Raw genomic sequence first — 24472 nt, 5'->3', positions numbered from 1 at the left:
TTGGTTGTTTCCATGTCCTGGCCACTGTGAACAATGCTGCAATAAACATGGGGCTGCATGTGTCTTTACGTATCAATGTTTCTGAGTTTTTGGGATATATACCCAGTAGAGGGATTGCTGGGTCATAAGGTAGTTCTATTTTCAGTTTTTTGAGGAACCACCATACTTTCTTCCATAATGGTTGTACTACTTTACATTCCCACCAACAGTGGATGAGGGTTCCTTTTTCTCCACAGCCTCTCCAACATTTGCTGTTACCTGACTTGCTAATAACAGCTAATCGAACAGGTGTGAGGTGGTATCTCATTGCCGTTTTGATTTGCATTTCTCTAATAGCTAAAGAAGATGAGCATCTTTTCATATATCTGTTGGCCATTTGTATTTCTTCCTGGGAGAAGTGTCTATTCATATCCTCTTCCCATTTTTTTATTGGATTGTTCGTTTGTTTGTTGTTGAGTTTTATGAGTTCTTTGTATATTTTGGATATTAGGCCCTTATCTGAGCTGTTGTTTGAAAAAATCATTTCCCATTTAGTTGGCTTTCTGTTTATTTTGTTATCAGTTTCTCTTGCTGAGCAAAAACTTCTTAGTCTGATGTAGTCCCATTCATTAATTTTTGCCTTCACTTCTCTTGCCATTGGAGTCAAATTCATAAAATGCTCTTTAAAACCCAGGTCCCTGAGTTGAGTACCTATGTCTTCTTCTATGTACTTAATTGTTTCAGGTCTTATGTTTAGATCTTTGATCCATTTTGAGTTAATTTTTGTACAGGGGGAGAGACTGTAGTCCAGTTTCATTCTTTTGCATGTGGCTTTCCAGTTTTCCCAGCACCATTTATTGAAGAGGCTTTCTTTTCTCCATTGTGTGTTGTTGGCCCCTTTATCAAAAATTATTTGACTATATATATGTGGTTTTATTTCTGGACTTTCTATTCTGTTCCATTGGTCTGAGTGTCTATTTTTCTGCCAATACCATGCTGTTTTGATTGTCGTGGCCCTATAATAGAGTTTGAAGTCAGGTATTGAAATGCCCCCAGCTTCATTCTTTTTCTTTAGGATTGCTTTGGCTATTCGGGGTTTTTTATAGTTCCATATAAATCTGATGATTTTTTGCTCTATTTCTTTAAAAAATGTCATTGGAAGTTTGATGGGAATTGCATTAAATTTGTATATTGCTTTGGGTAATATAGCCATCTTGATTATATTTATTCTTCCTAGCCAAGAACAAGGTATATTCTTCCATCTCATTATATCTTTTTCGATTTCCCTTAACAATGGTTTATAATTTTCATTATATAAGTCCTTTACATTCTTTGTTATGTTTATTCCTAAGTATTTTATTTTTTTTGTTGCAATCGTGAAGGGGATTGTTCTTTTGAGTTCCTTCTCAGTTGTTTCATTGTTGGCATATAGAAAGGCTATTGACTTCTGTATGTTAATTTTGTATCCTGCGACCTTACTGTATTGGCTTATTGTTTCTAGTAGTCTTTTTGTGGATTCTTTGGGGTTTTCGATGTATAGTATCATATCATCTGCAAAAAGTGATACCTTTACTTCTTCTTTTCCGATATGGATGCCTTTTATTTCTTTGTCTTGTCTGATTGCTCTGGCTAGAACCTCTAGTACCACATTAAATAAGAGTGGAGAGAGTGGACAACCCTGTCTTGTTCCTGATTTAAGGGGGAAAGCCTTCAGTTTAGTGCCATTTAATATGATGTTAGCTGATGGTTTATCATATATGGCCTTTATCATGTTGAGATATTTTCCTTCTATACCCATTTTGTTGAGAGTCTTAAACATAAAATTGTGTTGTATTTTATCGAAAGCCTTTTCTGCGTCTATTGATAAGATCATGTGGTTTTTGTTCTTTGTTTTGTTGATATGGTGTATTACATTAACCGTTTTACGTATGTTGAACCATCCTTGAGATTCTGGGATGAATCCCACTTGATCATGATGTATTATTTTTTTAATATGTTGTTGTATTCGATTTGCTAGTATTTTGTTTAGTATTTTAGCATCTGTATTCATTAGAGATATTGGTCTGTAGTTTTCTTTTTTTGTGCCATCCTTGCCTGGTTTTGGTATGAGGGTTATGTTGGCTTCGTAAAATGTGTTTGGAAGTATTGCTTCTTCTTCAATTTTTTGGAAGACTTTGAGTAGAATAGGAACCAAGTCTTCTTTGAATGTTTGATAAAATTCGCTGGTATAGCCGTCAGGGCCTGGACTTTTATTTTTGGGGAGGTTTTTAATGGTTTTTTCTATTTCTTCTCTACTGATAGGTCTGTTTAGGCTTTCTGCTTCTTCTTGACTCAGTCTAGGAAGGTTGTATTTTTCTAGGAATTTATCCATTTCTTCTAGGTTGTTGAATTTAGTGGCATAAAGTTTTTCATAGTATTCTACAATAATTCTTTGTATATCTACGGTGTCCGTGGTGATTTCTCCTCTTTCATTTTGGATTTTGTTTATATGAGTTCTTTCTCTTTTTTCCTTGGTAAGTCTTGCCAAGGGTTTGTCAATTTTGTTGATCTTTTCAAAGAACCAGCTCCTTGTTCTATTAATTTTTTCTATAGTTTTTCTGTTCTCTAATTCATTTATTTCTGCTCTGATTTTTATTATCTCCTTTCTTCGGCTGGTTTTGGGTTGTCTTTGTTCTTCTTTTTCTAGTTCCTTAAGGTGGGAAGTTAAGTGGTTCACTTGGGCTCTCTCTTGTTTGTTCATATATGCCTGAAGTGATATGAACTTCCCTCTTATCACTGCTTTTGCTGCATCCCATAGATTCTGATATGTCGTATTGTCATTTTCATTAGTCTGTATATATCTTTTGATCTCTGCACTTATTTCTTCTTTGACCCATTCATTTTTTAAAAGTATGTTGTTTAGTTTCCACATTTTTGTGGGATTTTTTTCCTCTTTTTTGCAGTTGAATTCTAGTTTCAAGGCTTTATGATCAGAAAATATGCTTGGTATAACTTCAATTTTTCTGAATTTGCTGATGTTGTTTTTGTGGCCCAACATATGGTCAATTCTTGAGAATGATCCATGTACACTGGAGAAAAATGTATACTCAGTTACTTTGGGATGAAATGTCCAGTAGATGTCTAGCATATCCAGGTGCTCTAGTGTTTTGTTTAAGGCCACTATGTCTTTGTTGATTCTCTGTTTGGATGACCGATCTAGAGCCGTCAGCGGTGTATTGAGGTCTCCAAGTATGATTGTGTTTTTGTCAGTTTTTGTTTTAAGATCAATAAGTAGCTGTCTTATATATTTTGGTGCTCCTTGGTTTGGTGCATATATATTAAGAATTGTTATGTCTTCTTGATTCAGTGTCCCCTTAGCCATTATGAAATGGCCATTTTTGTCTCTGAGTACTTTTCCTGTCTTGTAGTCAGCATTATCCGATATGAGTATTGCTACACCTGCTTTTTTTTGGATGTTATTTGCTTGGAGTATTGTTTTCCAGCCTTTCACTTTGAATTTGTTTTTATCCTTGTTACTTAGATGAGTTTCCTGTAAGCAGCATACAGTTGGATTTTCTTTTTTAATCCATTCTGCTACTCTGTGCCTTTTTATTGGTGAGTTTAATTCGTTTACATTTAGTGTAATTATTGATACTTGTGGGTTCCCTATTGCCATTTTATATCTTGCTTTCTGTTAGTTTTGTGTCTTGTTTGATCCTTCTCTTTTGTTTTTCTATCTTTTGTTTTTATTTGGTTGTATTCCATACATCTTTCCACTGTTGCTATCTTTTTTATCTCATGTGCTTCTGTGGTGGTTTTTTCAATGGTGGTTACCTTTGAATAATGAAAAGGGTCCCTACCCTGTTCATTGTAGCGAACTATTTTGTGAGTACTTTTGCACTCCATCGTCCTTTGCTACTGTTAATCTCCATCTTCTCCCCCTCTTTCTTTTTGTTGTTGTCACAGTTTAAATTTGGTTTTATTGTGTTCTTCTTGGAGCTTTTACTTGTGGCTCTGTTTTTTTTTGTTCTTTGTATCTGATTGGAGAACCCCCTTTAGTAATTCCTGGAGTGGGGGTTTTCTGATGATAAATTCCCTCATCTTTTCTGTATCTGTGAATGTTTTTATTTCTCCTTCATATTTGAAGGATAGCTTTGATGGGTATAGTATTCGTGGCTGAAAGTTCCTCTCTTTCAGGACTTTAAATATTGGGGTCCATTCTCTTCTAGCTTGTAGAGTTTCTGCTGAGAAATCTGATGATAATCTAATGGGCCTTCCTTTATATGTTGTATTCTTCTTTTCCCTGGCTGCCTTGAGAATTATTTCTTTGCTGTTGGTTTGTGTCAATTTCATTATGATATGCCTTGGAGTAGGTTTGTTGGGGTTAAGAAAACTTGGAGTTCTGTTTGCTTCTTGAACTTGAGGCTTTAGTTCTTTCCACAGGCTTGGGAAGTTCTCATCTATTATTTGTTTGAGTATGTTCTCCATTCCATTTTCTCTCTCTTCTCCCTCTGATATACCTATTATTCTTATGTTATTCTTTTTGATGGAGTCAGATAATTCTTGTAGGGCTATCTCATTTTTTTTAATTTTTGAGTCTCTTTCTTCTTCTCTCTGTTGTGCCTCAAGTTGCTTGTCTTCTATTTCACTAATCCTCTCTTCTATCTGACCTGTTCTATTAGCTAAGCTTGTTACTTCGTTTTTCAGCTCGTGAATTGAGTTTTTCATCTCTGTTTGATTTGTTTTTATAGTTTCAATTTCCTTGGACATATATTCTTTGTGTTCATTGAGTTGTTTTCTGAGCTCCCTAAATTGCCTTTCTGTGTTTTCTTGTATATCTCAGAGGATTTTTAGGATTTCTATCTTGAATTCTCTGTCATTTAGCTCCAAGGTTTCCAATATATTAAATTTTTTCTCCATAGATTTTTCCTCATCTAGCTGTGTTACCTCTCTTTCTTTTGTATCCATGATATTCGATTTTCTCTTCCTTAATGGCATCTGAGGGTGGTTTTGTTGATAGTATTAATGAGATTTAATAAAGAATAAAAAGTTTAAAAAAATAATTAAAAAAAATCGAAAAAAGTTGTTTTTTTAAAAAAAAAATTAATAATGAAATAAAGAAAAATAAAATAAAATAAAAATTAAAAAAAAAAAAAAGAAATTATTCCCCCCCTCCTTTTTTCCTCTCCTCTCCTCTCCCCTCTTTCTTGATAAAATCTTGTGGTGGACTGTGAATTATAACAAACAATGCCTGTGATGGAGGGCCTGAATTGGGGAAAAGTAATAAAGGGGCAAACAAAAAAAAAAAAAGAAAAAAGAAGAAAAAAAAAAAAAAAGAGCGTATGGACCCACAAAAAGCAAATAAGGAAAAAATTTGGGTCAAGAATAAAATGATTTGCTTTTAGGTGTTGGTTGTCTAAGAGTTATGATGAGAGGATTAAGAGGAAAACGGAAAAATGGGGGGACAAATAAAAAAATTACTATTGTATTTAGTGGAACAAGAACTAGATAATATGGAGAGCCAGGGATGGGAGCACTGCTAGTGAGTTAAAAAGGTGAAGTAAAAACCCCCCAGAATGCCAGAAACATAAGTTTGAGTCCCAGATAAGATAATTTATTTGTTATTGAGGTTTGAGTGAGAGGAGATGTAAAGGAGAAAGGAAGAAACTAATATAGAGGGAGAAAAGAAAGAGAGAGAGAGAGAAAAAAAAAAGAGGGAACCACTAAAAGAAGAAAAAAGAAAGGAGAGAGAGAGAGAGAGTTAAGGGTTTTGGAGTGCAACCCTCATAGAGAGAAAGGAAGAGAAGAGAAAAGATAATGGGAGATGTAACACTTATGGGTAGTGTAGTTCAAGGAGAGGAGAGAGTAAGACCGGCAGAGAGTTAATCGGCCAAATTGGAGGAGGAAAAAAAAAGTATCAAGAATGAAGATAAGAGAAACAAACGAACAAATATAATAAAATGGGATAGGTTATAAAGTCTGCAGATTATTCTTGATTTTGAGAGGTTATCTTCTTGCTTTTTCTTTTCTCTCCCTCTTCCTGGTCGGTGACTCTGTACCCCGGGTTTTGCCCCTTTGCCACGCTCAGGTGGAGGTTTTCAGTTGATAAGTCTCTATGGCAATGTCATGTATTGTGCTTTAGTCTCGTTGGCAGTCTAGGCTATTAGCATTTATAGGCTCCGACAGTGAGAGAGTCTGTGTTCCTAGAGCCTTTCTCCTAGTCTTTCCTTCCTCAATTAGTAGCCTGATAATCCAGCTATGGGGTTGCTGCTGCCTCTGCCTGGATAGTAAGAGGCTCAAAGAGCTGGCAACTCCCCACTCTATTTCCACTCAGCACAGGGCTCTGGGTAAGGCTCAGTCAGTCAGAGCTGCTAGCATAATCAGGCGGGCTTTCCGGCCATTCAAAGACCTCTGGCTCTGCCACTCTGTCCGGTAACACAAGCGGGTGCCCACTTCCGGGGCGCTTGGAGGAAACTCTCACTCACTGGCTGCGCGCGCAGACCAGGATATCCGGCCAGCAGTCTCACGCTCTGAGTGAAACCCCCAACCGCAGGGAAAAGTTGCAGCGTTGGAATTGAGTCTCGCTCCGTCCCCATGCGCGGCTTTTGCAAGGCGCTGGGGCGGCCCGAGATTCCGCTTTGGCCCACACAAAGGCCCCTGACTCTGCCCCTCTGTGCGATAACACGGGCGCGCACTGCCGAGGCACTCGGAGGAATCGCTCACTCCTTATCTGCGCGCACAAACCAGGATATGAGGCCGGCCGCTTTCCCTCTGAGTGAAACACCCTCCGGCACGGAAAATCTCTACCGTTGGAATTAGTTCTCACTCCCTCCCGTGTGTGGCTTTTCCAGGGCGCTGGGGCTGCCCAGAGACTCTGCCCTCGGCCCACAGAAAGGCCTCTGACCCTGCCTCTCCGTGAGGCAACACGGGCACTGACTCCCGGGGCCTAGGAAGAAATCTCTCGCCCACTAACTGCGCACCAGCCAGGAGACCGGGTAAAATGGCCGCGCCGCTTGTCTTTCTTTGTTTGGGTTTGGCGCGAGTGTTAGCTTGTATTGCCCGGGTTGCCACAGGATCAGATTTTCCTTGGCTTGGATCTCCGTGCCACAGCCTGGTTCGGCCGTTTGTTTTGCGGCCTGGATGTATTCACCCCCTTTGCCCGCCTCAGTTTCTATATTCACAGTTACCAGAGAAAGCCGCCCTGTTTAGGTTAGTGAGGAAGGCGGAGCATTTCTTACTCCCTATTTCCTTCGGGGTTTGGTTATATATTTAGCCAATTTTTCACTCAATCATACCTTTGGGTGTATTGCGAAGCATCTGGAAGCTCCAAGTATAGGTTTTTCTGTTTCTGGTTGAAGATCTTGTTGAGTTTTGGGGGAGATTTATCGGTATCGCTTCCTACCCCGCCATTACTCTGACGTCCGAATTTTTTTAAAATTTCTTTCACCATCAAGGAGAAAAGTCTTGAGGAGAGGTTATTATGTCTTTATACCTCTAGGATACTTGCTAGTCTGCTCTTTAAACAAGGAGTAAGCCTTAAGTTCAGTGCTGAGTACAAGCAATAGTACCTAATAATGATGTTTTGTTCACATTATACAACGTTCACCTTATTGTTATTTCCCATTTGTGGCCAATCCTATTGCAATTGTATAAGAGTCCCTATAAAAATAAATTTAAGTTAAAGAGCTGGCTGAGTTAAAAGAGGTCAATATGGATGGTATGTTGGATATGGCAAAGATTGTGGCGCTGAAATGGAAGTAACTGAGATGTGACAGTGGGTTGGAGAAGATTATTGATGACGAGTGATAATTCAATGAAGTAAGCAGGTGAACAGAGGCTCTGATTGGCTGCTAAGGGCACAGTGATAACTGTTGGGAGTCACAGGATCCTGGGAGAAGCTGAGCAGGGGCCAGGGGCCAGACCACACAGTGCCACATGTGTCACGATGGCACTTGGGCTTGTCCTTTGGGTCTAGGGGAGCCACTGGAGAAATTTAAGCAGCAGAGTAAAATGCCAGGAATGAGAATAAGGAGGAAGAGGAGGTCTGAGGAAATGCTGTTTCTTCAGAATGAGACTGCGATCAATAGCACAGTGGCCTTCCTGTGTTAGTGTCCTAAGGCTGCTGTAGCCCAGGACCACGCCTGAGTGGCCTAAGCCATTAGGAATTTAGTACAGTGGCCTTCCTGTGTTAGTGTCCTAAGGCTGCTGTAACCCAGGACCACGCCTGAGTGGCCTAAGCCATTAGGGATTTATTCTCCAGCGATGCTGGAGGCTAGAAGTGTGAAGTCAAAGTGTTGCCAGGGTTGACTCCTTCTGGAGGGTCAAGGGGAAGGGAAATCTGTCCCCTGCCTGTCCCCTGCTTCCTGGTGGCTGTGGGCTGTCCTTGGCGTGCAGCTGTGTAATACCAGTCTCTGCCTCTACCTTCACCTGACCTTCACCTGACCTTCACCCCATGTATCTGTCTTTTCTTCTCTGTCTCTTACAAGGGTAACCCATCATTGGATTTAGCCCTCCCCCCCCAATCCAGCCTGATCTCATCGTGAGATTCTTACTTTAATTATACCTGCAAAAGCCCTTATTCCGGCCCTGGCCGGTTGGCTCAGTGGCAGAGCGTCAGCCTGGCGTTCGGAAGTCCCGGGTTCAATTCCCGGCCAGGGCACACAGGAGAGGCGCCCATCTGCTTCTCCACCCCTCCCCCTCTCCTTCCTCTCCATCTCTCTCTTCGCCTCCCACAGCCAAGGCTCCATTGGAGCAAAGATGGTCTGGGCACTGGGGATGGCTCCATGGCCTCTGCCTCAGGCGCTAGATGGCTCTGGTCACAACAGAGCTACGCCCCAGATGGGCAGAGCGTCGCCCCCTGGTGGGCGTGCCAGGTGGATCCCAGTTGGGTGCATGAGGCAGTCTGTCTGACTGCCTCCCCGTTTCCAGCTTCAGAAAAATACAAAAAAAAAAAAAGTCCTTATTCCGAATAAGGTCACGTTCTGAGGTTCTGGGTAGACATATCTTTTGGGGAGCACTATTGAACTCAGTACAGTTACTAATTAAGAATTAATTAGAAATTAATTTTACTATTTATGAAGGGTCAATGAAAAATAATAACCTGGACTACATTTCTGTGTTGTTTATTAAAAAATTGAGATGTAATTCACATGCCATAAAATTCATTCTTTTAAAGGACGCGATTCAGTAGTTTTCAGTATATTTACAAGGTTGAGCAGCTATTTTTATTCCCTAATTCTAGGACATTCCCTTCACCTCCCCCCACCACAAAGAAATTTCATACTCCTCAGCAGTCACCCCTACTTGCCCCTTCCACACCCTCTGGGAGCCACTGTTCTACTTTCTGTCTCTATGCATTTGCCTATTCTGTACATTTCATTGAAAAAAATTACTTTTTTTTTTCATTTTTCTGAAGCTGGAAACAGGGAGAGACAGTCAGACAGACTCCCGCATGCGCCCGACCGGGATCCACCCGGCACGCCCACCAGGGGGCGACGCTCTGCCCACCAGGGGGCGATGCTCTGCCCATCCTGGGCGTCACCATGTTGCGACCAGAGCCACTCTAGCGCCTGGGGCAGAGGCCACAGAGCCATCCCCAGTGCCCGGGCCATCTTTGCTCCAATGGAGCCTCGGCTGCGGGAGGGGAAGAGAGAGACAGAGAGGAAAGCGCGGCGGAGGGGTGGAGAAGCAAATGGGCGCTTCTCCTATGTGCCCTGGCCGGGAATCGAACCCGGGTCCTCCGCACGCTAGGCCGACGCTCTACCGCTGAAAAAATTACTTTTAATGTTTATTTCATTGACTTGTAAAGAGAGAGGAAGGGAGAGAGAGAGAGACAGGAAGATCAATGTGTTCCTGTATGTGCTCTGATAAGGGATTGAACCAGCAACCTGTGTGCTTCGGGACGATGCTCTAACCAGCTGGGTTATCCAGCCAGGGCTTATTCTGGACATTTTCTATGAATGTAATCATACAATCTTTCTTCTTCTTAGTATATTTTAAAGGGTCACCTATGTTGTAATCAATACTTCATGCCTGTATGAGTCATTGTTCTCCAGAGGAACAGAACTAATGTGATTGTGTGTGTGTGTGTGTGTGTGTGTGTGTGTGTGTGTGTGAGTGTATGTGTGTGTGTGTATATGCATAACAGAGAGAGAGAGACTCAGGAAGAGTCAATGTGGCAGTTCAAGTTCAAAGTCAGTCTGCTGGCAGAATTCCCTCTTGCTCAGGGTAAGTCAGTATTTTGTTTGATTCAGACCTTCAACTGATTGGATGAAGCCCACCCACATTGTGGAAGGGCAATCTGCTTTTGGTGAAATCCACTAATTTAAATATTAATCTCACCCCAAAACACCTTCATGGAAGTGTCCATAAAAATGAACAAATATATAAGCACTGTGGTCCGGCCAAATTGACACAGAAATGAACCATCACAGTTGCTTTTTATGACTGAATATATTTCATTGTGTGGATATACCACTTTGTTTATTCGTTAGCATTTGATGGACATTTGGATTGTTTCTGCTTTTTGGCTATTATGAATAAGGCCATTGAGAACATCTGTGTGCAAGTTTTTGTATGCATTTACATGTTTGCTAGAAAACTGTGGTTGAAGACCTTGACTTCTAAGTTATTGAAATCTCCATTTTTAAGACCCATGCAGTAAATTTTCACCCTGATTCTAGACCAGGAATAAGTAGACCTTTCTGGATGAACTATTAAATTTTAAGTTGTCAGGAAAACGTAAATATTGTAGAAATCCCTTTTTGCAAGAAAAATATCCTTCCATAGATTTTCCTTCTTTGTGTTCAGTTGCAATAATTTTATTATAATATTACTTACATATGTACAAACTTAACACCATATGGAAATTTCATAATCTTATGACATTTTTACTATTATGAAATCCAAGCCAATTTAGAAATCAAAACAAAGGATAAAAATCAGATTTAAAAATTAGCAATGTTAATTCAGTAAGCTACATTACGTTAATTTACTAAAACCACCATTGATGTGAATGTGCGGTACCCACTGCTGAAGGTTCTGGTTCTCTGGAGTCGGGCCTACCTATAGTGTATGTTGCCTCAGGGCGGAGCAGTTGTCCTACCACGAGCTCTATTTTATTCCTGCAGACACTTTGTTTGTACATACACCGTGACACGGTCTGACCTTCACTTGGCACGAACACGTTATTTATGCATTGATTCTACCACTGCTCTTTTCTGCTTTACGTAGGGTAATTAAAGTAGTGCCACTAGCTGGCACAGACACAGCCTGATGCACAAGGGCAGATGTAGGCACTAACGTCATCTGGCAGGACTCCAGAGTATCTGGAAAATGCTTTGTGTAACTTATTTAACACCATTTGCTTTATAATCTACATCGATTATGACTAATTTCAGCTGAATATATTTATGCTCCCCCCCCCCCCCATAATAATAACAGTGGCTTGGACAGGAGAGAGATTTTTTCCCTTTCTCACTGAGAAGCAGCACAGATGAAAACAGTTCACACTTAGTGGGATTGCTCCATGGTCAGCAGCAGCCCTGGCTCTTCCTGCTTCACCATCCTGGAAATAGCCTCCAAATGCTTGCATGCTAGGTGCTGGGACTCTAACCTCACTCCCGTCACCAGGAGGAGCGAAGGACACCCTCTCTGCCACTTTCCAGGATCTTCTGAGGGACTCAACATATCAGAGACAATAATAGAGCACTCCCTATGTCTCCATTGTCCAGAACTTACTTTCTGGACCTCGCTTAGATAAAAGCCAGCCTGAGAAATGGGTCTCTACTCTGGGCAGTATGAAAGAAAGGAAGAATAGATGCTTGGTGGAGAGCTATCAGCTTCCAGCCTGTGCTATGTGGCCCCATCTTAGTATGGAGCTGTGGCCAAAAATGCAAAGTCAGACCACCCAAAACTAGTGGGAAGCTGTTTTTGTCTCCATTGCTGTCTCTCAAGGAAATGCCAGAAGGGAATAACGCTCTTCAGCCACCAGCAGAGATCTCTCCCTCTTGCCAGCTCCCGATAATCTCCACACAAGATAGCTGCTCCCACGCTTCTTGTCCACTCTGGAACTTTCTCCAACCCAGCCAGTGCAGCCTTTAAAAAAAATTTTTTTTTAATTTTTAATTTTTTAAATTTTATTTAATTTATTGTGTTTACATAGATTCTAGTGTTGCCTCGATTGCATCCCCCCTCCCCCACAGCACAGCCTTTTAAAATACTGTTTCCCCCTAACTACCATCTTGAACTCAGCTCTGATTACATGCGTTGATTGGCCTTGAATGGCTCTGAGCTCTGCTCTCTTTGAGTGCGTGCACCAAGCAGAACCTGTGGGCAGGGACATCCTGGGTGGATGGAGAATGGGTGGAGGAGTGCGCGGACTACAAGGCTGCACACCTTCCCTCGGCTTCTGCTGCGGGGTCCTCCTGGTCGAATCCCTGTGGTTCTCTGGGAAGGGCACAGCATGTATTTGGTCCATGGGGAAACTCTCCCACTTGGCTGTCCCACCCCCTCAGAGAGCCTGTGTGTGGTGCCCGGCCCCTGAGTTTTCAGTACAGCCTCTGGAAAGCCCTCCAGGTGGAGAATTTAGATCAGGGGTCCCCAGACTTTTTACACAGGGGGCCAATTCACTGTCCCTCAGACCGTTGGAGGGCCGGACTATAAAAAAAACTATGAACAAATTCCTATGCACACACACTACATATATCTTATTTTAAAGTAAAAAAACCAAAACGGGAACAAATATAATATTTAAAATAAAGAACAAGTAAATTTAAATCAACAAACTGACCAGTATTTCAATGGGAACTATGCTCCTCTCACTGACCACCAATGAAAGAGGTGCCCCTTCTGGAAGTGCGGCGGGGGCTGGATAAATGGCCTCGGGGGCCGCATGCGGCCTGCAGGCTGTAGTTTGAGGACCCCTGATTTAGATCCTCTGGGAGACACAACACGTCCGATTTTAAGTCCTTCTGTGTAGGGCCTTTGTCCCTTATAAAATAAGAGAAAATGCTTCAGCAGACTTTGAAATTCTTTCCCTCAAGGAGCAGACACCACTGGGAACCTTCTCCGTCCCCGTGGAGGTCCAGGTGACGCATCAATCTTGTTTGTGACCACTTCTGTCCCTTCTGTCTCTGAAAGAACGTTAGGGGCACAGTGTCTCCCTGAACGCCTGGCTGGATCTTAGATGCCCCCCTGGGAGGATGAAAAACCAGTGTAGCCCTGCCCCGCTCCCAGGAACCTTGTTTTCTGGGTTTGCTTTAGAAGGCGGGGGTCCCTTGTCACCACCGGACACCACTGCTGGCTCCCAGTTCCATCCTGGTGACTTGGCTCAGAGCTCTGTTACTTGCTCTTGTTCCTTGAAACAAGAATTCAGGCAGCCATCAGGATTATGATAAAGTCTCATGTTTTTCAAAAATTTTTGGCTCTAAATTCTCATTAAGACTTGATTTATGTGCTTTTAGCTCTCTGAGCTGTGTTCTGTCGCCTTTGGTAGAGAGCCCACCGTAAATGTTTTTCAGTTCTGAGCAGAAGGGCTGAATGTATCTCCTCTTCTGTTAATCCAAGATTTTGAATTCAACACACCAACCCAAGCAACTTCCCTTTTGGCTATGTATTTTTTCTGTAGCCGTGAGTTTGCATGTGAAGGGAAGTGACTTTGTTTTAAAATGGATGCTTATTTTATCCATGTAATGTCCTCAGTTTGTAAAATGTTTGATAATATGCAGAATACATTATTTAGAGATGATGTTTAAATAATTTATAAATATACATATATCCTGTATGTATTGATCATGCATGAGAAATGTCCCTTTCTCAACTTTTTGTTTTGAAAATTTAAAATCTATAGAACAATTACAAGAACAATATAATGGACAGTCTTTTATTCTTTTTTTTTTTTTTTTTTTTTTGTATTTTTCTGAAGCTGGAAACGGGGAGAGACAGTCAGACTCCCGCATGCGCCCGACTGGGATCCACCTGGCACGCCCACCAGGGGCGACGCTCTGCCCACCAGGGGGCGATGCTCTGCCCCTCCGGGGCATCTCCCTGCTGCGACCAGAGCCACTCCAGTGCCCAGGGCCGAGGCCAAGGAGCCATCCCCAGCGCCCGGGCCATTCCCCGCTCCAATGGAGCCTCTGCTGCGGGGGGTGGGGGGGGGGCGGTGGGAGAGGGAGACAGAGAGGAAGGGGGGGGGTGGAGAAGCAAATGGGCACCTCTCTCATGTGCCCTGGCCGGGAATCGAACCCAGGTCCCCCCGCACGCCAGGCTGATGCTCTACTGCTGAGCCAACTGGCCAGGGCCCAGTCTTTTATTCTTTACACAATGATTCATGTACTAATTGTTAACATTTTACCAATTGCTTGTTTTGCCTAACAGGAGGGGGGCTGTTTATTTTTGCTGAACCATTTGAGAGTAAGTTGCAGACATCATGATACTCCATCCCTAAATACTTACCAGGTATCTCTCAACAAGAGCTTCTTCTCTGTGACCACAGTATAATCGTCACATTCAGGAATCAACACAGAGACGATACTCTGACATACTGATAATATACAGCTCATATTCAGATATGGGCTTTGATAACGTGGAATCTGTGAGTGATCCCCACCCCACGGTCAGTCTTTGTGGACCTGCACATAGTGGGTGGCATTGCCTTGTCTTAAGTACTTGCTCTCTTGGTGCCATTTCATTGGCTAAAAAGATCACTCGGAGTCCCTTTCCCCCAGTTGTTGACATTTCATTTCCTAAGTATTTCCCAAGTGACATCAGTTATCCTTATACCTTCTGGTCTGCAAGTCCCATAGCAGCTGACAGCTTCCCAAGGTATTTCCTCTCATCTGCATGGAACAAGTTTAGTTTTTGAATTTGTCCAAGAATGTCTTCCATTGACCTCCTCTCTGCCAAGAAAGAAATTTAATTTCCTAAATTGTGTGCGTTACAGTAGATAAAAACAAGTTTCCAGTTCAGGCTTTGCCTGAGGCTTCCTCAGTTTAGTGAAGTTCCAAGGACGTTATAAATATGATTTTCCCTCTGGATATCGGATCCCAAGTCACTTCTCCCTATTTCACATCATTCCATCTTAGAGTAGTTGCTACCATTCCTCTGACTTTCTAGTGGGATTGGAGGAACCCTCAGAGTTTAGATCAGGCTAATGTGTGTTCCTACGCAGTAATTCTTACACACAGGCATACCATTCCTCTGACTTTCTAGTGGGATTGGAGGAACCCTCAGAGTTTAGATCAGGCTAATGTGTGTTCCTACGCAGTAATTCTTACACACAGGCATACCATTCCTCTGACTTTCTAGTGGGATTGGAGGAACCCTCAGAGTTTAGATCAGGCTAATGTGTGTTCTTACGCAGTAATTCTTACACACAGTCACAGTGAAGGTGCACTCTGAGTCTGAGACTAGACAAAGACTTGAATCTCTGATGGTAGCTTTGAAATAGAGTCTGCGTAGGTCACAACCGTCTCAATAAATAGTCAGCAGTCCAGCAACTAAATGACAACTGTTAGCTTTATTATTGTTACTTTAAAAAAAAAAGGAGAAAAAGAAAAGGAAAAGGAAATACAAAGAGGGATTTCATTTATCGTGAATAGCAATTTTTAAACATTTTCCCCTCATTTCTCTTGTCTCTCTTACTTCCTGGCTACGCGATACCCACACTACTGCACAATTTATCCCAGCGTTCCAGGTTTCTTCAGAAAGCGGTCCCTGCAGCCGGGCTCCCGCGGACGCGCTCCTCTTTCTCCCCACTTGTCTCTCAGCTCTTCACCCTGTAGCTTGATTTAGTCCCTTAGGTTTTCTTCCCTGACGGCCCTCCCCGTGCCCAGATTGTGCCCTAGGGACAACGGTGAGAGTGGATGAGCCAGGGAAGCATCTTTCACTGGAAAGAAGGGAGGGGACGAAAGGAAAAGACAGCAGACACTCATTACATGGTTTCTTTTATTTTACTACTTTCATGCATAATTTAAAAATGATTTTCTACAAAATTAAAACAGATTGTTGTTGTTGTTGTTGAGACTATGCCTTGTCGGCCTGTCTGAATTGTTAGGAAGCTCAGGACTAATTTCAGAGCTCTATAGATCTTTGTTTGGACTTTATGTTTGTTCATTCCGCATGCCCTTATGTATTTGTTTCAAAGTATTTTATTTTGATGCTTTTTAAAGACTCCTTTATAAATGCACTTTCCAATAACAGCTTCATCAAGATGCAATTCACATACCATAAAGCTCACCCTTTTAAAATGCATAATTCAGTGGCTTTTAGTGTATTCGCAGAGTTGTGTAAACATCACTGCTATCTAATTTTGGAATGTTTTCATCACCCCCAAAAGAAACCCTGTACCTGTTAGCAGTTACTTCCCATTCTGTCCTCCCACCAGCTGCGGGCTTTTCCTTCTGGGCCTTTCCCATAAAAGGAATCATACAGCAAGTGATCTTTCACTACTGGCTTTTTTCCTGTTGCATGATGTCTTTGGGGTTCATCCATATTGTAGCATGAATCAGTACTTCATGCCTTTTTATGGCTGAGTACTATTCTATTGTATGGATATGCCATATTTTATTTATCTGTTTATCAGCTCACGGACATTTGGGCTTTTTTTTTTTTTTTTTTTTTGTATTTTTCTGAAGTTGGAAACGGGGAGGCAGTCAGACAGACTCCCGCATGCACCTGACCGGGATCCACCCGGCACGCCCACCAGGGGGCGATGCTCTGCCCATCTGGGGCGTCGTTCTGTTGCAACCAGAGCCATTCTAGCGCCTGAGGCAGAGGCCACAGAGCCATCCTCAGTGCCCGGGCCAACTTTGCTCCAATGGAGCCTTGGCTGCAGGAGGGGAAGAGAGAGACAGAGAGGAAGGAGAGGGGGAGGGGTAGAGAAGCAGATGGGCACTTCTCCTGTGTGCCCTGGCTGGGAATCGAACCCGGGACTCCTGCACGCCATGCCGATGCTCTACCACTGAGCCAGCCAGCCAGGGCCTGTTTGGGCTGTTTTCATTGGTGATTTTGAATGTACTGTGAACATTTGTGTACAGGTTTTGTGTGGACGTAAGTTTTCAATTCTCTTGCCTATATATACCTAGGAGCGGAATTGCTGGGTTGTATGCTAACGGTGTGTTGAACATTTTGAAAACTGACAAACGGATTTGCACAGCAGCTGCACCATTTTACATTCTGATCAGTAGTACACGAGGGTTCCAGTTTCTCCATGTTCTCACCGACACTTGTTATTGTCTATCTTTTTGATGATAGCTATCCCAGTGGATATTAATGGCAGCTCATTCCTACTTATTTATTTTCATTCCTGTTTATTTTTCATGGGTTTAAGTGAAAAATAAAAATGTGCCTAATTATGCAAAAGTACCTAAATTCTTTTTATTTATTGTGGTAAAATATACATCACATAAAATCCCCCATTTTAAGTGTACAGTTCAGTGGTATTAAGTATACATTCACAATGCTCTGCAACCATTACCACTCTCCATTTATAGAACTTTTTTGTTGTCTTCAACAGAAAGTCTGTCCATTAGGCAATAACTCTTTATGCACCCAGCTCCTGGTAACGTCTACATTATATCTCTATGAATTAGCCCATTCTAGGAGCCTCATGTAAGTGGAATTATACAGTATTTGTCCTTCTGTGTTTGGCTCACTTCACTTAGTATAATGCCTTCAAAGTGCATCCCTGTAGTAAGTATCAAAATTTCATTCCTTTGTATTCAGGTTCTTTTTGTAAGAAGATATGGTATAATTTTAAATACTAAGCTGATATAAAAATGAGCCTCACACTCCAGGATGCTCTGTGCTTTGTCTTTAAGGTCATAGGTCAGCTTCTTAAAGAGAGGCACGCCCCCTTCCCCCTTGCATGAGGTAGGGTACTATGGCTGTCTGCTGCTCCCCACCTCACTGGTAAAGTCAGAAGACATTTGTTCTGAAAAATTGCTGATGTAGATTTTCCTCACAACAGTGATGAAGACTTGCCAAAGGAATCTTAGGTGGGGCTTCTTTGTGTTGAAACACCAACAGAGGAGACATTTTGCTCTTCCTAATGTCTCTGAACCAAGAGTGTCCCATTGGTAGGGGCAAAAGTGCAAGTTGCTTTTGCCTAGGGCAGGGGTCAGGAACCTATGGCTCATGAGCCAGATGTGGCTCTTTTGATGGCTGCATGTGGCTTACAGACAAATCTTAAAAAAAAAACATTAAAAATATAAAACGTTCTCATGTATTACAATCCATTCATTTTCTACGGCTCATGTTCATGGTTGCGGGTGGCTGGAGCCAATCACAGCTGTCCTCCGGGACACCACCAAATTTTTATTGGCTAATGCGTAATGTACACGGGTCATTGTATGGCTCTCACGGAATTACATTTTAAAATATGTGGCGTTCATGGCTCTCTCAACCAAAAAGTTTCCTGACCCCTGGGTTAGGGAGTTCATAGAGTCTGTGCGTAAGTACCAGCAGATTTTATTTTAATGTTTAACTCAGAATTGCCCTATCTATTGTTTTATCTCATTGATTTTCCAAATAGTGGTACTAAGATGTGTTGTTTATAAAGTACAGGGGGTCCTTGGGTTATGACAGTCTTGGCATACGATGTTTGAAGTTTATGACACTCCCATAAAAGCTTAAAAAAGTTGAGACATGAGTGTTTCGGCTTACATCGTTAGCGTCGTACTTATGGACTACGTGGGCAAACTAGTTTGGCTGTGCGTGGCAGAAGAATACACAGTAATGTGGGGTATGAGTGAAGGAGTTGGCGTCCCCAGTACGCTTACCTACGCCATTGTGGACTGTTAAAAGTGCGGGCGTTCTGTTTGTGTTGCTCTGGCGACTTTTTGGCCCTTATCATGTCTCCTATATTTACGTCCTTTTCCTTTTTCTGTGGCTTAGTTGTGTTTTTATGTTCTAGATTATGATTTTACAACTATGTGAGGATAGGTAAGTAACTTGGGATAGGGTGTGTTTCGACTTACACCAAACTTTGGGTTACATCACTGTCAAAGGAACAGAACTGAGTCGTAACCCGAAAACCCCCTGCATGACTGTCTTAAAACATATGAACCCAGCACATAATTTGTCAAAGTCTATATAATTGGGATGGATTTCATTCTTTATTCATAAAAAAATTATTAAGTGAATTCCATTGGCTTCTGTCTTGTTTATGCAGTTTTCCTAAATAAATACAAAAGAAATTATCAGCATTCTCTTGTCCTCTTAGATAAAAAATTTGGAACAGATCAAAACCATTGAAGACCTAAATAAATCCAGGGACAGACTGGAGAAGATGAAGGAGAAAGCTGAGAAAAAGCTAATGTCTGTCAGGTCAGAGCTGGACGCTGCGGAGCATGAGGCCAAGGAGGGGAAAGAAAGGGCCAGGAGCATGATCGAAGGGGTAACCAGCGAGATGAAGACGCTCAGAAAATCTCTGGAAGGAGCAGAAAAGAGAGAAAAGCAGGTGGGTAGAAACCCGGTACTTAGGAAAGATGGAACAATTCAAAAGCTTGCTCATTACTCACACATTTCTTCATAAACAATTTATAGAGCTTTCTATATCATTTCAATGGCCCTGCCTGCCGCCTAACATCTTTTTTGGCATTCGAAGAACCATTATGATTTACTCCGCTAAGAAAAGTGATTCCCTTTCTCAGGGCACAGATTGTAGGAAAGAGAAAGACATTCGTGTCAAAGCAATGGAAAGCCCGTGAGAAGCCAGGTTCTTGTTGTGGAGAGGTTTTTTATTATGTCCACCAATTGCCTGTAAAGGTTGCGTCATCCCACATCTTCTAACAGTTACCAGGGCCTCAGCCTCGGGAGGTCAGGGTAAACCTTATCTCCAGCAGAGATCAGTAGCCGGAAAACAGTCCCAAATCTCAGACAGTGGCACCCAGACCTGATGGCCGACCAAACGCAGATGTAAACCATAAAACAGGACTCACTGGCACGCTGGTCACCAGGATGAGAGAGAGGGCTATCTGTGAGCACATCAGGGGTCAGGCAGAGAGGCGCATGGACCGGGCAGCCTGACCCCCGTTGCTTTTTGGCTTTCATCTCTCTCCCTTTCTGATGCTTCGAGGGCTTTAGCGTGGACTCCGATCCTGGGATATTTTTTTTCTCTTCGGCTGCCTCTGCTCACGTGTCAGGCAGAGCTGAGGAGCGCCACCCGTCGAGATGGTGTCCTCAGAAGAAAACCACTCTAGAGTTAAGGGCTTTGGCCGTATTCGAAAAGATGGGGAGCTTTGAGGATAACTTTTTCATGAGGAAGACAAGACTGGAGGAAGTGTTATGTATCCCAAACTGGACTCCGCACAGGAAGAAGTTTGGGAAGCAAATGAACACCGGGTGGGAATGTTTGGAAGGGGGTTCCAGATGTAATACCTGCCTTCAGGTCGGATCACACCCTTTCTGCCGCGGAAGGCACCCGCCGCGCAGTGCTGCCCAGACACCCCCGGATTCATCCGCTCTGCTTCAGCCTGGACTCACCCAACAGGCTACGGGAATTCCGAGGCCGCGACGCTCATTTCAGCCATTGTTTCCAGTTCCCACCACCTCGATTGTGTGTGTATGTGTGTGTGTGTGATGTCCCCTGTTACGGGCTGTGAGGTGGCGATCTGTTTGATGCAGTTGAACATCATTTAGAAGTACCTCTGTTTTTATCAGCTCATAAGTTGCTGTCACTTGTGCTTCCTTTAGTTTGAGAGGTTCATTGCCCAGCTAACATTCTATCTAGTGTATAAGCTCTATCACCCTTGGGCATGTGCTCAGCAACATTGGTAAAGCACTTCTAGTATGCAGAGGACACGTACAGCTGTCATATCATTTAATCCCAATTTCAGAGCAGCCCCAGGAGGTAGGTCTATGGTTATTCCCACCCTGGAAGTGAGAAAATGAAATTTTTATTGAAGTTAGAGTCTCATTCGTGGTGTTTAATTGGGATTCTTGGTAGCCGGTACCACATTGATTGGCCCATCAGAGAAGTGGTATCAAATTTTTGAAGGTTGGTGCTTGAAAGGACTTTAGAGGTAATTTAGTCGGCTAGTCTTATTTTATAAATGAGAGAATAAGACTGACGAGAGTAAGTAACTTACCTGCCTCATGCACACTTGGGTTTTCCATGCTTTTTTTTGTTATTGTTGCATTCAACTCGGCAGTCGTTGAAGCATTTGCCCTCTCAGTTAATGTGTTTTCATTTGTTATTCCAGCTGATGGACTTTAGGGAGGTGGTCTCCCAGATGCTGGGCTTGAACATGACCAGCCTTGCTCTCCCTGACTATGAAATCATCAAATGTCTTGAAAGATTGATCCATTTCCATCAGCATCACTTTGTCACCTGTGCCTGCCCCAAAGATGTGACTACCAGCCAAGATAGGCACCTGCAAGGTCACTTGGAACTTCTTCATTGAACACTGTTTCTCTTGGTGGATGTGACGCTAAGCGATGGGACACTGTGCTCAATTTAACAGATTCTCCAAACCTTTGAAATTTGATCAGTAGCTGAATATTGTGTGCTTTGGTGATAGAGCAAGAACCCATCATTGGCAACAAAGAATCTCAGAGGAAGGTAAATGTTCGGTGCTAAAAACACCTGTGATTTCACTCACGAGCACTTTGGGGCCCAGAAGAATTCCACCAGCTTGCATATCTAGAATGAGGAATGTCAGTAGGAAATTAACATTCGTGGGTCTCAATTATGAGTCAGGGGCTTTACTTTCCCCCTTTTATTCTCATAATAACCACATGGAGAAGCTGTAATGTTTATATTATACAACCTCTCTTGGGCTCAGAGGGTGTCACCCACCCAAGATGGCAGCTGGTTGGTTACAGAACCAGGACGCACACCGCATTCACTGTGTTGACGGTCGTGTCCTCTCTGCTGCTTGCCGGCCCTCCAGCTGCTCCGGGATCCCTGTGTTTCGGGTGGAAATTGCCTGCATAAAGGAAGGAACACAGCGATCCAGTCAAGAATGAAGTCCAAAAGTAACTGAAATTTCTGAGTGCAACCTGTATGACTTCTTCTTCCTCTTCTTTTTTTTTTTTTTGACAAAGACAGAGAGAAAGTCAGAGAGGACAGATGGGGACAGACAGATAGGAAGGGAGAGAGATGAGAAGCATCAATTCTTCATTGTGGCACTTTTAGTTGTTCATTGATTGCTTTCTCATATGTGCTGTGACTGGGGGCTACAGCAGACCGAGTGACCCCTTGCTCAAACCGGCGACCTTGGACTCAAGCTGGTGAGCCTTGCTCAAACCAGATGAGCCAGCACTCAAGCTGGCGACCTCGGGGTCTCGGACCTTGGTCCTCCGCATCCCAGTCTGATGCTCTATCCACTGCACCACCGCCTGGTCAGGCTGCATGATTTTTTAAAATAGCACTACACCTAATTGTTTGGAGAAAATATGCATGGGCTGAGATCCTATAAGAAACTTAACCCATTTTAAAATGTTGCTGCCAATTGCATTTGGTGGTAATTGTTATGTCTAAACAGGGCTGATCTCAGTACTTTAAAAGTGAAGCAGTGAGCCTGACTAGGCGGTGGCACAGTGGATAGAGCTTTGGACTGGGATGCAGGGGACCCAGGTTCGAAACCCCAAGCTCGCCAGCTTGAGCACGGGCTCATCTGGTTTGAGCAAGGCTCACCAGCTTGAATCCCAGGTCACTGGCTTGAGCAGGGGGGTCACTCGGTCTGCTGTAGCCCCCACCCCCTCGTCAAGGCACATAATGAGAAAGCAATCAATGAACAACTAAGGTGCCACAACAAAGAATTGATGCTTCTCATCTCTCTCCCTTCCTGTCTGTCTGTCACTATCTGTCACTCTCTCTGTCTCTCTCTGTCCCTATCATTAAAAAAGAAAAAGTGAAGCAGTGAACACGGAACCTGTAAGACAAAGACATCTACACAGTTTTATTAGCTAGTTTATCAAACGCATTTACAGGAAGCGTACTTTTTCGGAATCAGGATGTTATTATGAATTCCTCTCACTTTCTGCCTTCCTTTTAAATTTCTGTTTTCCAGATAGTATTCAGGAAGTCATATTTTTAACTTCCAAGAGAAAAACATGTGACTCTTTTGGGCGATTATCTTATTTCTGGCATATGAAACCTTTTTTTTTTTCTGTCCCTGAAGAAAAGCATTAGTGTCTAATTAGAGCAGGGGGAGGTGAAATAGGTTACACCCAAATATTAGGAGAAAATGAAATTACAGGAGAGAGGAAATGAGTTTGACTCTTGCGGGTCGGATGACATGCCACCTACATGCCACCTCGTAGGCCAGTGACCGTCGCCGCTGGGGGTGGTTCCCTCCGCTGGCTTCTCCTTTGTGAGCAAGGACAGTAGGAAGCAGCGTTTCAGCACTGAGTAAACACGCCTGCCCGGCCCCGATGGGGCACATGAGCTCGGTCTGCAGCAGGCAGGAGACACAGCCTTGGGATTCCCCAGGGGAGGCCTGTGCACTCGGAGGCCCCTCCTGTGCTTCCAGATGCGGCGGCGGCTGCTGCAGACCCACACTCCGCCAGCGTGGAGGAGGTGACTTCCCCTTTGGGTCTGTGCAGGCCGGAGTTGCCAAGGGGCTCCGTGTTGCCCAGGCCGTAGGAAGCAGTCATGGTCTGTGTGTCTGTGTGTGTGCGGTGGTGGTGGGGGGATCTGAGCGTGGGAAGATTATTTTTTGTATGTTTTCCAGGTACAATCTTTAATGAACTTTTTATTTTCTCTGTATACTGACTTTCCACACTATTAAAATAAATACATTTCACAACATCACTCTAAAGACATGGTTGTTATAATATTATTTTTCTATGTTTGACTTATTATGAATTGTATTTCTAGATTTATATGAGACTAAAATAGCTCATAGTTATTGCACTTTCTCTTTATTATATAAAATTATATTCCATTTATCTGAATATGCTTATATTATGTATATATTCCCATTATATGGCTCAAACATATAGATGATAATCTTTAACACATATAGAAATACTAAAAATGTTTGAACATAATCATTAGAGATTTCTAGTAGGAAGAGTATAAGGGATGAGAAAAATTCTGTCCATGAATATAACCCATGTGCACATGAACTATTAGTCCTTTGGACAAATTGAAAATTCCTGTAGTGAAGCCATCTCTTTCCTCATCACATGCCCCCTGGTTGTTGGTGTAGCCTCTGTGCGTTCACTCCAGAGTGGGCAGGCCAGCCCTTGTTGCTGTGTCAGACTTGGTTCTTCCATAATGTCCGTGTATATTTTAGGTTGTCCAATAAAATACATTAGATGTTTTAAAATATTTAACACCAGCTCTTCTACCAAATACACTTGAGTGATAACTGTTACTGAAGTTATTATTCTGGTCACTGTCTGTGACACTTAAACACATAGAGTATCTCAGGGAAAAATGTTAAGCCTGATTTATCTAAATTTCTGATTTTACCTTATAGTCCGGCTTATAGATAAATAGCAAGAGATTCAAGGTCAAGGGGTGGTGGGCTGAAAAGCTGCTAAAGAATGTCTCTATTATTGA

At 42.7% G+C, this 24472-nt stretch overlaps 1 protein-coding gene across 1 annotated transcript in view; it reads left to right on the top strand.

Annotated features, from left to right (window-relative positions):
• CCDC170 (coiled-coil domain containing 170) overlaps positions 1-22634 on the top strand; it is a 112406-nt gene extending 89772 nt beyond the window's left edge. The window contains exons 10-11 of the mRNA XM_066372988.1: positions 19181-19417; positions 21162-22634. Of these exons, the coding sequence (XP_066229085.1) occupies positions 19181-19417; positions 21162-21362 (438 nt within the window). The 3' untranslated portion in view covers positions 21363-22634. The remainder of the gene's footprint in view (positions 1-19180; positions 19418-21161) is intronic.
• Positions 22635-24472: the final 1838 nt, after the last annotated feature.

The sequence above is a fragment of the Saccopteryx leptura genome, chromosome 3, assembly GCF_036850995.1.
Source record: "Saccopteryx leptura isolate mSacLep1 chromosome 3, mSacLep1_pri_phased_curated, whole genome shotgun sequence".
Classification (NCBI taxonomy): domain Eukaryota; kingdom Metazoa; phylum Chordata; class Mammalia; order Chiroptera; family Emballonuridae; genus Saccopteryx; species Saccopteryx leptura.
This window is presented reverse-complemented; position numbering and strand designations above follow the sequence as displayed.